At 41.4% G+C, this 16,456-nt stretch overlaps 1 protein-coding gene across 3 annotated transcripts in view; it reads right to left on the bottom strand.

The window, feature by feature from the left end:
- Nucleotides 1-16,456, bottom strand: part of sm (heterogeneous nuclear ribonucleoprotein L) — a 124,786-nt gene that overhangs the window by 63,423 nt on the left and 44,907 nt on the right. For all 3 annotated transcript variants that reach the window (XM_087343931.1, XM_087343933.1, XM_087343932.1), the window contains exon 5: nt 9,314-9,408. In XM_087343931.1, the coding sequence (XP_087200057.1) occupies nt 9,314-9,408 (95 nt within the window). The remainder of the gene's footprint in view (nt 1-9,313; nt 9,409-16,456) is intronic.

Below are 16,456 nucleotides of genomic sequence, written 5' to 3' on the forward strand. Positions count from 1 at the left end.
ACAGATCTAAAATAATTGGTATTTCATGTTAAACCGAGCGTTTACTGATAAAGTTGAACGCAACTGTCCATTCCTGGCTCCCCGCAGGAACCACTACAAACCACCACCAAAATATTCGATTTACATTAGACCACCATTTTTCATGTTTCACGACATGTTGCAGTTCCTAAAAGAACCATCCTCAGGTGTATATAATTATATAAAGCTTCAAAACGATAAATAATTTCAAATACAATTTTCATACATTATGCCAGCGTACATTTTTATCAGATTTTTACCAGATATCAAACGATGTTCTTTTTCAGATTTTATTCCATTTTTAATAACATACTCGATGTTGTTCTGTATATATACATCATGCTCAATGTGACTTTAATGTGGGTAAACGTTTTGTTGTTTTTATATCAGTCTGTAATGTAAATAACATAAAGGTTATATGAATATTAGTAAAATAGAAAACAAAGTAATATATATTGAAGATAATTTATTAAACATACCAGAAATGTTGTAGAATTTGAGAGTACATTTTCAGATTCCCCTTTATCAAACAAATCGACCGTTTCAGTGACAAAGAACTCTTCAGCGGGTTATATTAAACACGAGGAAAAGAGCGGGCTTTCCAACATTTGCTATAAGCACACATCAGGCATTTTACCAACCGGACCGGACCGGACCAGAGAGCTGAAAACCATAAAAAATGACGTCTGATTCCAGCCATGCCACAAACGTCTTTACGTTCTGCTGTCTTATGAAGAAGGAGGTTGGAGAGTGGGTATTGCGGGATACAAAATCAAATTACGAACCTATTAATTTAAAGAAATAAAATAAAGTAACGCACGAAAAGAGTTTCAAAAGCAACCCTACATCCGAGCAGTTGGGTTAACCATAAATATCACTAATGATTTTACAGATTCCTAATTACTTGAGGTCAAAGTGGTCATAACAGCGACAGCTGTAAGAATTTATGCCCTCAATTAAATCCACTCACATGCGCGTTGATGGAACACGCGCTGGCAGAATCAATTTCACATCTTCAAGAGGAAAGTAATGAAATGAATCGCGCAAACCGGAAAAACAATAGAAGACTACTCGAGATAAATACATCAACCTAAACACGATATAATATGAGTGGAATGACGGACAAACGCTGGTAACACGGGCGTCTTGAACGCTCAAAGAAGGAACGTTTGTTTCATCTGATCGAATCAACTGATATCCTCACAATTGGCGGCTGATTCACTAGCCTCTTGTGAAGTTTACGCACTCACGCTTTAAAAATCCTGTATTTATTTATTTATTTGTAGCTTATATAACCACCACGGTGTTAGAACGCTGGCCTTGTAGTCCTGGGGACTCGGGTTCGATTCCCGGCGGTGCCCGAATTTATAACTTGTGTTGGGAAAGGCCGTGGTCTAGGCAACACGGAGTGTTCCTCCGTGGCATCCCAACAATTACTCCATTCACACACAGAAGAAGGCAATGGCAAACCACTTCTGGATCATCTGCCAAGAACGTATATGAACAGGTCCCAGTCCGAGAAAAGGATGGAAGGATCCTGTTCATATGGACCTGTCGTCAGACAGAACACTAAATAATAATAAGATGAGGTGGTCCAGCGGTTAGAACGCTGGCCTTGTAGTCCTGGGGTCTCGGGTTCGATTCCCGGCGGTGCCCGAATTTATAACTTGTGTTGGGCAAGGCCGTGGTCTAGGCAACACGGAGTTTTCCTCCGTGGCATCCCAACAATTACTCCATTCACACACAGAAGAAGGCAATGGCAAACCACTTCTGGATCATCTGCCAAGAACGTATATGAACAGTCGTGGCCTAATCCCGGCACTTATCTGGAGACGGAGGAAACCACGAAAAAGGTGTCTGGTAGCCGCTGTGAGAGTCGAGGTTTGAATCAGGGGCCTCCTGAACACGGAGGAGCGCTACTCTCTCTGTCACGGCGTTCGGTTAAAAACCTTTTAATTAATGACACAGGAGGATTTGGCGAAGGCGTAAAAGAACTCAGGGTCGTAAAGAGGCAGTGTATACGATTATTACCATCGGAACTGCTACATCGAGGAAGAGACGCCAAAGTATGATGACAGTGACGGAACAGGTCAATGATACGGGGGAAAAGGCGCATATCAAATACACGCATGGCCCCTGGCGACAACGGAACGTCACGTTTCAAAAACAGAGAGAGAAAAATAATTCGTGTACCAGAGGCGAAATGCCGGTGTTATTTTGACAAAATCGATAAAAATTCTGCCAAAACACTTTGTTTCCCCGGATGAAACTACATGACGAGCTTCCGAATGTATACAGGCATACCTCGTTTTATTTCGCTTTGCAGATATTGCGGGGTTTTTTTTTTACGAATTGAAGGTTTGTTGGCAACCCTGCGTCGAGCAAGTCCATCAGCGCCATTTTTCTAACAGCATGTCCTCATTTCGTGTCTCTGAGTCACATTTTGGTAATTCTCGCAATGTTTTTTTAGACATAATGCTATTGCACACTTAATATACTACAGTATACCGTAAACATGACTTTTATATGCACTGGGAAACCAAAAAGTTCGTGTGACTCGTTTTATTGCGGCGGTCTGGAACAGAGACCGCAATATCTCCGAGGTACGTCTGTACTCTGCCAAATATTACTTCAAATCAAAGACGATGAAGTAGGAGGGTATGCCTAGGTTGTAAGGAAAAAAAGTAAATACTACACAATTTACACCTAAAACTTGCCGAGATGAAATCTCTAAGAATATCTTATCACAGAAAGTAAAATTAAAATTGGCCTTAAAGACGAGTGTGGGCTGGATTAATCTGGGATAGGATATGGGCCAGTGACGGGCTCTTGTCAGAAAGGAATGCACCCTCAGGTACAATAAAACGAAAGGAATTTCTTTATAAACCGAGAAACTATTAGTTTCTGAAGAATGATCTGCTCCGTGCAGTTCGTTTTCGGAACACTCGTGTTTGTTATTTCTGTCTATCAATATCACGCGCCGCGTTTGAGCAAACCCGCAACGTCCAATCCAGCCTCCCCTTGTTTGCCGGAATCTCAGAAGTATTCCTTCCGACTCCAATTTACTACAATGCAAGATCTTTACACCGGGAATTGAATGGTTTATAGACTTACAAATAGTACGTACACAGACGTCATTGGCGAAGGTTTGGTTTGTAACGTAAATAGACATGTTTATGTAGCGAACACTTTGTGATAATTACGGAGATGACGACGCTTGTTACAGCGGAATAAAAACTTGAAGAAACATTCTAAACCACGGATTCTTAAGCAGGGTAATCGAATAAGTGAAAGTGTGTGAAGTGGTTATCTGGGGAAGGATAAGTTTGTAATTATATGGGAGTAAGACTTGAGGTTTTCACAGCGGTGAAGCTGAAGATTTCTGTCTTCTGGGTTGTTGCGCCGTGTAGTCTGGTCGATGTTAACCAACGTTTCAGAGGTCATACTGCCTCCGTCATCAGGGCGATGAGTATGAAGATTTCTGTCTTCTGGGTTGTTGCGCTGTGTAGTCTGGTCGATGTTTACCAACGTTTCAGAGGTCATACTGCCTCCATCATCAGGGCGGTGAGTATGAGATTTCCGTCTTCTGGGTTGTTGCGCTGTGTAGTCTGGTCGATGTCAACCAACGTTTCAGAGGTACTAGCTGCCTCCATCATCAGGGCGATCGCTGGAATTCTACCAGAGTACGCGGCGCAACAACCCAGAAGACAGAAATCTTCATACTCATCGCCCTGATGATGGAGGCAGCAAGGACCTCTGAAACGTCAGTAAACCTCTACCCCACAACACGGCGCAACAACCCAGAAGACAGCAATCTTCAAATTCCAAGTTGTTACGGAATCCGAAAATATAACAAATGTTTATAAAATCCCACATTTGGATCCCCTAGTGAACCAGTTCACAGTCTACGTACTTCCGTATGCTCCGTTTTAATATAATCATCTGACTTCAACCACGTCTCTGGCTGTCTCTCCCCTTCAGGGTTCTCAACAAAGTTTTGTTTCCTTCATGCGTGCTACAAGTCCCATAGAGTTAATAGCAATTGTAACTACCCCAATTATGTAATCTTCCAAATTTCCAGAAGACAGCAATCTTCAGATTACTAATATATTGGCGGTCAACTGAAGGCGAGATCACGAGGAAAATGTTAGCAGACAGCCCAACACATACAGGCAAAAGGTGTCTATTATTTGGGGAGAAATTTGGAGAGAAAAAAAATTACAGACACAACAAACAGCAGAATAATTTCGCATGGGTTCAATTTACGGAATGTGTAACGTTACTAAGTCTTGTTTCACGCATCACAAGTGTCACTCTGACAGTCCCGAATTCACCTGTTCATTACAGAATTGAAACTGTAATCCGTCCTGTATAATTCGTAGCAACATTTTTAGTAAAAAGATAACTAAATTATAATCTCCGTACTTGGGAGATCGATTATCCTGACGTGATTTCGTGGGTTTCCTCAGTCTCTGGCATTCGCTCTGCCAGAATGATATTTGTTCTGCATCTCGACAATTCTAACTAAAGCGCCTTATGAAACAAAAATTAACAAACACATAATCACATATCCTTAGTAATCCAGTTCTATGATAATACATTTTTTAAAATAAAGTAACCTGTTACGGCCAATACAATGACGGCAATGATTGCTTCAATGACGACGCTGATCTCTAATTAGTGTTCGACGTCGTCAGGAGATGGCAGCACCTCCTCAAATAGGCGACGTTTCCGTGCCTTAACTATAATGCCAGACGCTTACTGCAACCCTGAAATATACTTTAATTACACCGAGATTCGTTAAAGGGGTCATGATTCATGTTTGTATCATCAGTATTAATGCTCAGTAAGCCGCTACGTCCTCAGATAGAACGGCGTTCATATGCTGAGTGCTGCTTCGAGGACGCCCCGTGTAGAGTAAGAGCATTCTACGCAAACATCCCTTCACCGCAGAGAAAAAGTTTGTTTTATGAACTCTATCAAAGCGGGACTCAACTTTGTGTTGGCGGTGATAAACCTTCTGCATTTCCAGTAACATTGTGGTGATAAAAACTGTTATTAAACAGTTCATTTCAATTATTATTCAGGCCACCAAATTGTCACTGAAATTCTTCAAATGTCCATACACGAATTTGTGACGCGAGGCCAGCTCATTAAATGTTGAACAGTTCACAGAAAGTTTTTACGCAGCTTTTTTTATTATTTAGTGTTCTGTCTGACGACAGGTCCATATGAACAGGATCCTTCCATCCTTTTCTCGGACTGGGACCTGTTCATATACGTTCTTGGCAGATGATCCAGAAGTGGTTTGCCATTGCCTTCTTCTGTGTGTGAATGGAGTAATTGTTCGGATGCCACGGAGGAAAACTCCGTGTTGCCTAGACCACGGCCTTGCCCAACACAAGTTATAAATTCGGGCACCGCCGGGAATCGAACCCGAGACCAAAGGATTACAAGGCCAGCGTTCTAACCGCTAGACCACCTCATCTTATTATTTTTTAGTGTTCTGTCTGACGACAGGTCCATATGAACAGGATCCTTCCATCCTTTTCTCGGACTGGGACCTGTTCATATACGTTCTTAGCAGATGATCCAGAAGTGGTTTGCCATTGCCTTCTTCTGTGTGTGAATGGAGTAATTGTTGGGATGCCACGGAGGAAAACTCCGTGTTGCCTAGACCACGGCCTTGCCCAACACAAGTTATAAATTCGGGCACCGCCGGGAATCGAATCCGAGACCCCAGGATTACAAGGCCAGCGTTCTAACCGCTAGACCACCTCATCTTATTATTATTTAGTGTTCTGTCTGAGGACAGGTCCATATGAACAGGATCCTTCCATCCTTTTCTCGGACTGGGACCTGTTCATATACGTTCTTGGCAGATGATCCAGAAGTGGTTTGCCATTGCCTTCTTCTGTGTGTGAATGGAGTAATTGTTGGGATGCCACGGAGGAAAACCCCGTGTTGCCTAGACCACGGCCTTGCCCAACACAAGTTATAAACTCGGGCACCGCCGGGAATCGAACCCGAGACTCCAGGATTACAAGGCCAGCGTTCTAACCGCGAGACCACCGTGGCTGGTTTACCACATACTAATTACATTTGCCTATGAATATTTCATATATAAAACGTACAGCATTAACCAATCACATCAAGGGTCACATGGACGTCAGTCCGTGTCTGTGTGTCCCGAGCGACAATTCACACAGAAAAATGGTTGAGATGGAATATGGTAGACAACTCCAGATTAGACCTAAAAGGGGAATAAGTGTGACCGGAGAAGCTTCGCACTTCTTACTTCATGATTAAATCGAATAAAGCAAATGGGCGAGACATTCGGCATGAATGAGTGAAACAAGAAATGCGTGCAATAATCTAGGTGGAAACCAGCGAGGGAACACAGCAATGACAATGCCGAGGAGTTGATGCGTTCTTTCCAGATGACCAAATGGCGTATTGAAACCAGGGGTTCGTGCCGGCGGGTTGCAGACCTCCCGGCGCTTAGCGATTGCCAAAATTGCACTGCGAAAGTGGGTCGTGACCTGGCTCCGTCTGCACACAACAGGTACGTTCGCGTGCCCGTGAGTTCTTTCAGTGTGCACGCGACCACGAACACGAAGCAAAGCAGCGGTCAGATGTTACAAAGTTCCACTTCGAAAACGATGCTCGACAAAAACTTATGTCCAAACTATTGAACCAAATCCATTAATTACATAGAATTCTTCTTGAGAAACTCAGTCACGAGTTTTCCCGCCTTTTAAAGTACCATAAGGTTCATCGCCCTGTCCACATGAACCCATCACACTCCTCTACAAAAATACGTCTTTAAAATAAATTCAATGATATCCTCCCATCCGTGCTACATGTCCGAATATTTAATCCCACCTAATTTAATCCTAACAACATTTGGCGAACACCCGAGTATAAATTACTCAAACAATGTTCTTCATTTCCACATTTCATTATTAGCTATTTGGCTACATGTTTCGACGTGCAAGTGTCATCTTCAAGCGATCATACTTGTCTAAATATGATGTGCACCATTATTTTGAAAACAATTATAAACAATCGGTGGCAATGGGTCTTTTACGTTATTGTGATTATTCATTCGACATAATGAGCATAACACACGACGACAGATAACAACGCAGTAAGGGCAAAATCTATCTAGACAAAAAATAAACACCTCCAAAATTAAAAAAAAATTGGAAAGTAACTTAAAATCACAAATGCCAAACGAGAAATAACATAACCGACAACAAATAAAATTATAACATGAAGATTTCTGTCTTCTGGGTTGTTGCGCCGTGTAATCTGGTCGATGTTAACCAACGTTTCGGAGGTCATACTGCCTCCATCATCAGGGCGATGAACATCTACCAGACTACACAGCGCAACAACCCAGAAGGCAGAAATGTTCATACTCACAGCTGTGAAAACCTCATATCATACAAGATTATAATATATTGAAAAAAGTAAAGCTGTGCCGCTACACGCCATGTAGGCGTTTGGGGGAGAGGTGCATAGCCCCTAGTCATTCTTAACCTCGGCACTAGATAGGAATGAGCGGTCATAATATATAAAAACAATTATCAAATACAGAAATTAAATTTACAACAAAACAACAGCAATGACAACAAAATAAGGCAAAGCAGATCAGGAATATTCAAAACACATTGTGTGTGGATATTTGTAGTAAATACGTAACATTTTAACAGTAAACAAACATAAATTCTGTAAATGTAAATACAAATTGATTAATAACAAAAACAATTTCTGAACCATCTTACCACGAAGCTTGGGCTAATATATCGCTGAAGTAACACTCAAATCGTATATGGCCAGTCCTATTTCTACGACTTCTGAAGTTTCCGGTCACCTTTTGATCGTTCGAGAACGTAATCCTCAATTACACAACTGCGTTTGTGGAAAATAAGACTCGCTTTACACAGACGTAACAGTGGGGCTGCCTCTCTCTACGACAAACCGTAGCTCATTCACTTCAACTTAGATACAATCATATGCATGAAACGTGCTATATTTCTCGCGAAATGAGCGTATTCATAGCTTCCCTTTAAAACACACAACAGACACTAAGTCATCACTCGACTACCAATATATCCCACTGGAATGCCCGCCACTCAGCAGGGACAGGAAGACTGTTCAGCCTGTAAGCGCGTTCACCCCGATGGCTTGGCGCCGACAATCTTGTCACTTCTGAAGAAAGCCACACCACCACCACAATAATTATCAAAAGCGTTCGCTGTTGCCGTGGTGATTTTTAGCATTCAGAAGGAAAGGATTTTAAGGTTTGAACGTTTCTGACACTTCTTGTCGTACTAGCTGTCTAACTTCACGGGCGAACACCCCAACAAAAACAATATTTTAAGAGTCGTACTATTGACAGAATTTTAAAAAATCAAAATACGGCTTTGGTGCAAACTGAACACCAGTATTACATTTCATAAAACACAAAAAAAGGTAATACGTGTTATACAAAATTGTCGTAATAAAGTAATTTTTTAATAAAAACTAATATTTTAATGTAACATACTTTAATATTTTCCGTCAAATCACAATTTTTAATAAGATAATAAAATATAAAATATTTAAAATATCATTTCACGTTCCGCATCGAATGATCGATTTACAAATTGGAACGTCTCTTACGACATGTTTCGGTTATATTTAACCGTCCTCAGGTATAAATTAGATTGGTAAATTTTAAAACTCGAATTACAATCATTTACAATGTTATGCAGTTTATTGAAGATGTTCTTATCAGATTACTGATATTTTAAATATTTTATTATCTTATTAAAAATTGTGATTTGACGGAAAATATTAAAATATTAACCTAATTCACAATATGACGCAAATATACTACCTTAGTAACATACTTTATCTTCACACGATACGTTTTCGGGGAATTAAGTGTTAAATCGAGGATGGATCATACGAACAGAGGCATATAAACCACTCCCATGTGATAAGCTGTGCATTTTTAAGTCTGTTTTGTATAAACCATAAACACGGGTTATAAATTCAAAGTCTCAATCTGACTATAATTTACACTTCTACGTTGAAAGTCTATCTTGGATTAAGATCGTGTTCTTTATCACCGCATAATAGGACAACATAAGAATGTTTCTATACGAAACAGCTACAGCTTCATTATATTTTAACACAAATTTAATTCTCAGGGTGGTCAACGGTTCGAAGGAACTCAGTTTAAGAAATCACTAAGCACCAGGACATTAATTTAGTATCGAAGGTAATTCAAATTCTCACTTACCTTCGCGTAGTCTATCTTGATTGTACAGCAACCGGAGTAGATGTCAGCTCCATTCAGCGCCTCTTTGGCTCTCTTTGCAGATTCCGGGCTGTCGAATGTGAGGTGTAGTTAAGGGAAAAAAAAACCATCGTACACACAACACAATGTCAACATTTCTCAAACAAGCGAACGTTAACAGCAAACCTTAAAAAGACAGAATCGTTTTTAAAGACTTTGAAACTTTTATGTTGAAATCTGAGATTATCATCGCTGATGGTACGATTACAATTTCACCCCCCCCCCCCACTGGGTCTTCCTTGCTTTAAATAAGGACCACGCCTTAAGGACGTGCGAGGGAGTAGTGGTACATTTTCCATTCTCAACATCGACGACAGATGAAGGTGACCTCCCGATGCCAGTCTCGACACGGTAAGAAAAGAATCGATGCCAACGCCGGGAAATGAAGCCACGGTAGGTCACAAACATTACCGCATTTGACGATGAACACTATTTTAGCAATGTTTCGGCAATAATCCCAAAGAATAATTATTTCTGACCTCTGACAAACGGTTGTCAACCACATTCTTAAGAACAATACGAATACACGTACTTGCAAGTGCAAATCGTGAGAGTGAAGAGTGAAATGAGGCTACAGACATTACGAGTGTGTAAAAACCAACACGGTGGTCTAGCGTTTAGAACGCTGGCCTTGTAATCCTGGGGTCTCGGGCTCGATTCCCGGCGGTGCCCGAATTTATAACTTGTGTTGGGCAAGGCCGTGGTCTAGGCAACGCGGAGTTTTCCTCCGTGGCATCCCAACAATTACCCCATTCACACACAGAAGAAGGCAATGGCAAACCACTTCTGGATCATCTGCCAAGAACGTATATGAACAGGTCCCAGTCCGAGAAAAGGATCGAAGGATCCTGTTCATATGGACCTGTCGTCAGACAGAACACTAAATAAATAATAAAAGTCTTTAAAAGACGTGTGTCTAAACACAGGTCGTTTACGTATTTCCATTCATAAGCATTACAGCGAGTCTTATCACATCGCGATGATAACAAAGAATCATGAAGTCTTGTTTCCAAAACGTGACTGCGCACTTGGCAATGCGCGAGATGAAGTCTGTACTGTACATATCTCGGCGGTCCGAATTATTCCCACTACAAGCTGCAACGCAGTTTTTAGAAGAGTGGAAGTCCTTTATAAGACCCGAATATGCCATGGCTGAGACGATTAAGACATTCGAACGTGCAGTCATGGATACAACATACACTACCACCATTAGGTAAACTGTATTAAGCATTTTAAAACAGAAAACAAGAGCCTCCATGTTTGAATCGGCAATAAAATTCTAAACCACTTAAGTTTGTGTGTTGGGAGCTTGAGAAATGTATCGACTGACGCAAACAATCTGTTGTCTTTACATGTATAATACCCATTCGACGTTTACATCTCAATTAAAATCACAACTACAACAACGGAAATGATTTACAGACACAATGTACCACGACATGAAATTCGTCTGAAATCGATAATATGGGTTCGTGCAGTGACTGATTCCACATTCTACAAACCTAATTACATCCTTCCTGGCAGCTTCAATTTCCCATATCATGTCCAACATTCCATTCCTACAAACACACAGGCTGTAAAGTCCCATCTACACGAGCGAGAACAGCAAAGCGATGAGGTGAGATTTTCAGAAACGAGGCAATGACGACCGACTTTACGCAAGAAGTTGACAGTCTTCTCGGTTGTAGCGCAGTGTAGTCTGGTAAAAAATCTTCCGACGTTTAAGAGATACTTGCTGGCCTCCATCAACTCATCACACCGATGACAGTGGCAGGAAGTATCTCTTAAACGTCGGAAGATTTTTACCAGACTGCGCTGCGCTACAACCCCGAAGACAGCCATCTTCGTGGTCACCTTCTCTGAAACGTTGGTCACCATCTACCAGATGGCTACGTGGTGCAGCATCCCAGATGACACGCATCTTGTCAATTTATCGCACAGATATTACGTCGTGCCTAATCAGAACAAAACCTGAAATACACGGAAAGCTCGACGGATACAGACATAAACCAAATACAAAAATTATCTCCAATACTTGAAAATTGTTTAATGTGAACCCGCGAAGAAAAACCATCTTGACGAAAGGAAAATATTCTGCTAAAATAAATATTTTTTGTGTTCGACTGAGAAACGAGCTGTCAGAAATTGAGAAGCAATCATGGAAAATTGTCACAAACGAGAAAGAAGGCCGAGTGTCAAAATACTTTAATGCTAAAAAAAAGGTCGAAACGTGCAGCGCTCTTGAGACTTTGGATAAGTACATGGGGTATGTATACAGTGCAATACTTTAAAAGCGACGCGACTGGATCGCAAAACAAATAAACAAAATAATTCTGAGATTCAGTCAGGAGCAGGTTTTCCGAAACAAAATATATTTCCCAAGAGTACCAAAAATGCAGCACAAATAGCTGGCATATATAAATATGTAAAATTTGGCTAGAACCTGTTTCCTCGAGTTTCTAAGCTGTACGTACGTCAACTAATAGACTGTAGTAAGATCTCGAAATCCAGAACTTATTAATTTCATGAGCACAAACGAATGGGACATGTGAGTCCAGATACGAATTCTTTAAATGACTGCAGTTGCCCCAAAGTTCCGACATTGTTTAAAACATCAACAAAAGCTTTAAAATAAGAAGTATACGAGGTGCGATCGGAAAGTTTCAAGACTGTGTCAATAGAGGGCGAACCGGATGTAGTACGAGCTTCCGCCGCTAGGGGGTGCGGCCTACATTCATAGTGAATCAGTGTGCCAGCCGGCATCATCGAATTAGCATTTGTTTCTTAGTTACGGGCGTTTTGGTAGTGCATTACACCGACCCTCCTGCAATTTCGGAATGGCGTGTGCATCAAATTTTGCCAAAGACTCGCCAAAACGGCTACGGAAACCTATGAAATGCTAAAGCAAGCATTTGGGGAGTCCGCAATGGGTCGTGCACAAACGTTTGTGTGGCATTCACGTTTTAAAAATGGCCGAACCTCTGTCGATGATGACGAGCGTTCTGGACGACCATCTTCGTGCACAACGCCCGAAAATGTTACGAAGATTCGGCAGGCCATTCACGAAGATCGACGTCGTACCATCAACGACTTGTGCGACATTGTTGGGATAGGCTATGGGACCTGTCAGCTGATTCTAAAGGAAGAACTCCACATGCGACGCATCCTGTCTGAGGACCAGAAGCAGAATCGACTTCTCGTTTGTCAGGAGCTCAAAGATCTTGCAAGAACCGACCCCAACTTCCTTTCTAAGCTCCGTGTGACTTCTTCCTCTTCCCAAAGATGAAAATTCAGCTACAGGGAAGGAGATTTGAGACGATAGAAGAGATTCAGGCAGAATCGCAGATGGTGCTTGACAGGCTGACAAAGAAAGATTTCCAGGGATGCTTCCAGGCTTGGCAGCGGCGCTGGGATCGTTGTGTTCACTCCCAGGGGAACTACTTCGAGGGTGATGGATGAATTTAATACCTCAGATAAGTGTACGCGTTTTTATACGCGCAGTCTTGAAACTTTCCGATCGCACCTCGTATGCAAGCCCCAACGACAAAGGAAAATTCTTCTCAACTTCTTGCATATTTGTGGTCTATCACGGATGTGGTACAGCAGTAAATGAATGCAGTTCTTTATCTTAGAGTGTAAGATCAAATTACGAGAAATTTAAAAGCTGCATATCGACTCTTAAAGCGGAACCAAACGCGTGCGTGTACGTGAGTGTGTGAGATGTTCTTTTTCTAGAACAGCAGGTTTACGAGTTGACGCACAAGAATTCCAGGTGCATACCACGATAGAAATCACGATCTGAATGCAACAAATTACAAGAGTGAGAAACGCAAACCACATGGCATAAGAAACAACGACGAGTCACACCTAATCTCCACAAAACCATCGACCATTTGTGATGGAAATTGTGAACAAATATCTTGGCACAAGTCACTGTCCCATGGCTGCCAAAGTTTTTGTTTCGATGCCCTGTAAATTCTAGTACGGTTCGTGCCCTTTCACTTTTAAACGTCTATTTAAAGAAATCGTCGAAATCATCAACTATCACTAGACAGAACGTCATTCTAGCAATTATACCTCTCGTATTAAAGTATCTGTGGACAGAAAGCATCTTTGCGAAAGAAAGAAAGTACATGTTCACTTAACGATTTCCTAAAAGACTCAGGTTTGTAACCGTCCCTCTTCTTTGCTTTGTTGCCAAGGTGGGATCGGGTTTGATGAAGGGATTTATAAGACTCTTATGCTGGTTTTTTTTATTTTTATTATTATTATTAGTGTTCTGTCTGACGACCGTATATGAACGTATATGAACAGGTCCCAGTCCGAGAAAAGGATGGAAGGATCCTGTTCATATGGACCTGTCGTCAGACAGAACACTAAATAATAAAAAAAAAAAACACTGCGTTTGAGATGTGTATTTTGTCAGCAACTGCAAATATGGCGAGAGTACAAAGTACTTATATCACGTAGAAATAAAAAAAAGTCGGAATCACAACCACAGGGAATTATACGGAGATGTGGTTACCATAATTATTAATTTATAATTTCTTGTAGGCTCGCCACAAATACTGAAATACTTGAAACAGACGTTCTAACGACCAACGAACATTGGGGGAAATGCAGGAAATGGGAATGTTCATTCGCCCCTTGCTGTGAAGGGCTTGGTCCTGCTCGCCTAACTGGATTACTTTCTTCACATAGCGGGAAGTAATAAAGCCGTGTGGCCCGGGCAAGTTCCCGCCTGCAAAAACTCATGACGATTCGTATCCAGGCCGAGCACGTAGCCTGACGCCGTGACATATAACCTGTCTCTTTGAACAGCTGTATATATGTAATCCAAAAGCAGCAGATTCTCTGCTTCTAACGTCTTTCTTGAGTACTCTTCAACACGTAGCCTCTTACAAAAGCCATGACACTCATGTTCGACTTTTAACGTGATCTCTTTATACAAACTCTCGTTTCAAGAGATAGACAAAACGTTAAGTCTACTTCTATAACCCAGTACCTAAAAGAAATATATTAAAACGACAGCACTGAGAGATGTGTTGTACCACTACGATAACTATAAATGTACCTTCCCATTCTTTCCAGTAATCGAATTGAGGGTTAAGAAATTTTTACATACAGACAAGATACGTACAGAATTTGAAGAAGGTAACCATAAAGGTGTCATCACTCACTGATTCTCGACTTATTATAATTTATTTAGTGTTCTGTCTGACGACAGGTCCATATGAACAGGATCCTTCCATCCTTTTCTCGGACTGGGACCTGTTCATATACGTTCTTGGCAGATGATCCAGAAGTGGTTTGCCATTGCCTTCTTCTGTGTGTGAATGGAGTAACTGTTGGGATGCCACGGAGGAAAACTCCGTGTTGCCTAGACCACGGCCTTGCCCAACACAAGTTATAAATTCGGGCACCGCCGGGAATCGAACCCGAGACCCCCCCAGGATTACAAGGCCAGCGTTCTGACCGCTAGACCACCTCATCTTATTATTATTTAGTGTTCTGTCTGATGACAGGTCCATATGAACAGGATCCTTCCATCCTTTTCTCGGACTGGGACCTGTTCATATACGTTCTTGGCAGATGACCCAGAAGTGGTTTGCCATTGCCTTCTTCTGTGTGTAAATGGAGTAATTGTTGGGATGCCACGGAGGAAAACTCCGTGTTGCCTGGCCCACGGCCTTGCCGAACACAAGTTATAAATTCGGGCACCGCCGGGAATCGAACCCGAGACCCCCCCCCCAGGATTACAAGGCCAGCGTTCTAACCGCTAGACCACCGGGGAGCACATAACGTAACGTAAAGAAATAATACTAGCCTAATTGTTAAAGCTGTCGGTACAGGATAAAACCCTACACATTCTAGACCACGTAATGAATTGTAGGAGACCACGGTCCATTTTAAATTACTGAACTGTCGTGGCTCAGTCACGTTTCACATTCCGATAATCGATATCGAAACGTCACGCTCCTGAGCATTGATTCGTACACCTAATATCAGAATAAATGAGATGAGCCAATTACATCTGAGGCTCTCAAAGAGTGAACATTTTCAACGAGATTGTGACGCCGTGCATTCTTGAAGGCGGTTACCACCGTCTTGGACTAGATATAATAACACCAACATCGAACCCAGTCACGAAGGGCAAGTCTGCACCGGCTTCAATCAATGGACAGTGTTACTGAATAATCTAACAGCCGAAAACACGCATTTCAAAAACAAATGTTTACAATGGGTTATTACAAAATAATTTATCGCTTTCAAAATGTACTGTGGGCAAACTAAACGAGATACATTAAAACCAATGTTTCATTTCTGGAAAAAAAAAAAAAGTAGCCCAACAATTTCTAAAAAAAGTTCGTGAAGTCATCACGAGGAGAGTTTCGAACTTGGAACAGTCAAAACGTCGAATCAAGTCGATAAGACAAGATGTGTTCTGTGATTTGTGAAGACAAAAGTCACTCACATCTGTTAAGACGTTCCTGGCGACCACGTTTCGTAAGAACCACCAGGCAGAAATTACATTTATGCACAGTTTTCAAAAACGCAAATTCAAATATCACGACAGGCCGAGGGTTAGTGAAGAAGAATAAGAATAAGACCAAAGGTGAACACTAGATTGGTCAAGCTTTGGGATCCGTTGACATATACCTCACGCAAAGCACGGTTCGTTTGAAGTGGCGAGGTTACCAATGGAACTAACACTGAACACTCGCAGGCTGTGAAAAATTTTTGTTTCCGTATCTCGTCTACTTTACACATAATAAATGTTACGAAGTTTCCAATTCTTTTGCTAAAACAGTCTTTATGGTAAAACTTAAAAACATTTCCCTAAATTGCAAACATACATGAGTATACCTGCTGTTTCAAAGATAAACACTAATATTCTGATAACAGAACACGTTATGACTTCAACATTACCTTTACTTATATTTCGAAACTAGTGAAATGAAAATGTTTTTCTAATAACTCCACACAGCTGAGACCTTATCGAGAAGTTAATGACCGCTTATCTAGCCAAAAAAAAAATCCCGCCTTTCACTAACTGAATGAGAATATTCATTACAGTCCTCTCTG

This window comes from Zootermopsis nevadensis, unplaced genomic scaffold, assembly GCF_977971745.1.
Source record: "Zootermopsis nevadensis isolate Lab colony 2312 unplaced genomic scaffold, Znev_1.0 Znev_ptg000007l, whole genome shotgun sequence".
In the NCBI taxonomy this organism is placed as follows: domain Eukaryota; kingdom Metazoa; phylum Arthropoda; class Insecta; order Blattodea; family Termopsidae; genus Zootermopsis; species Zootermopsis nevadensis.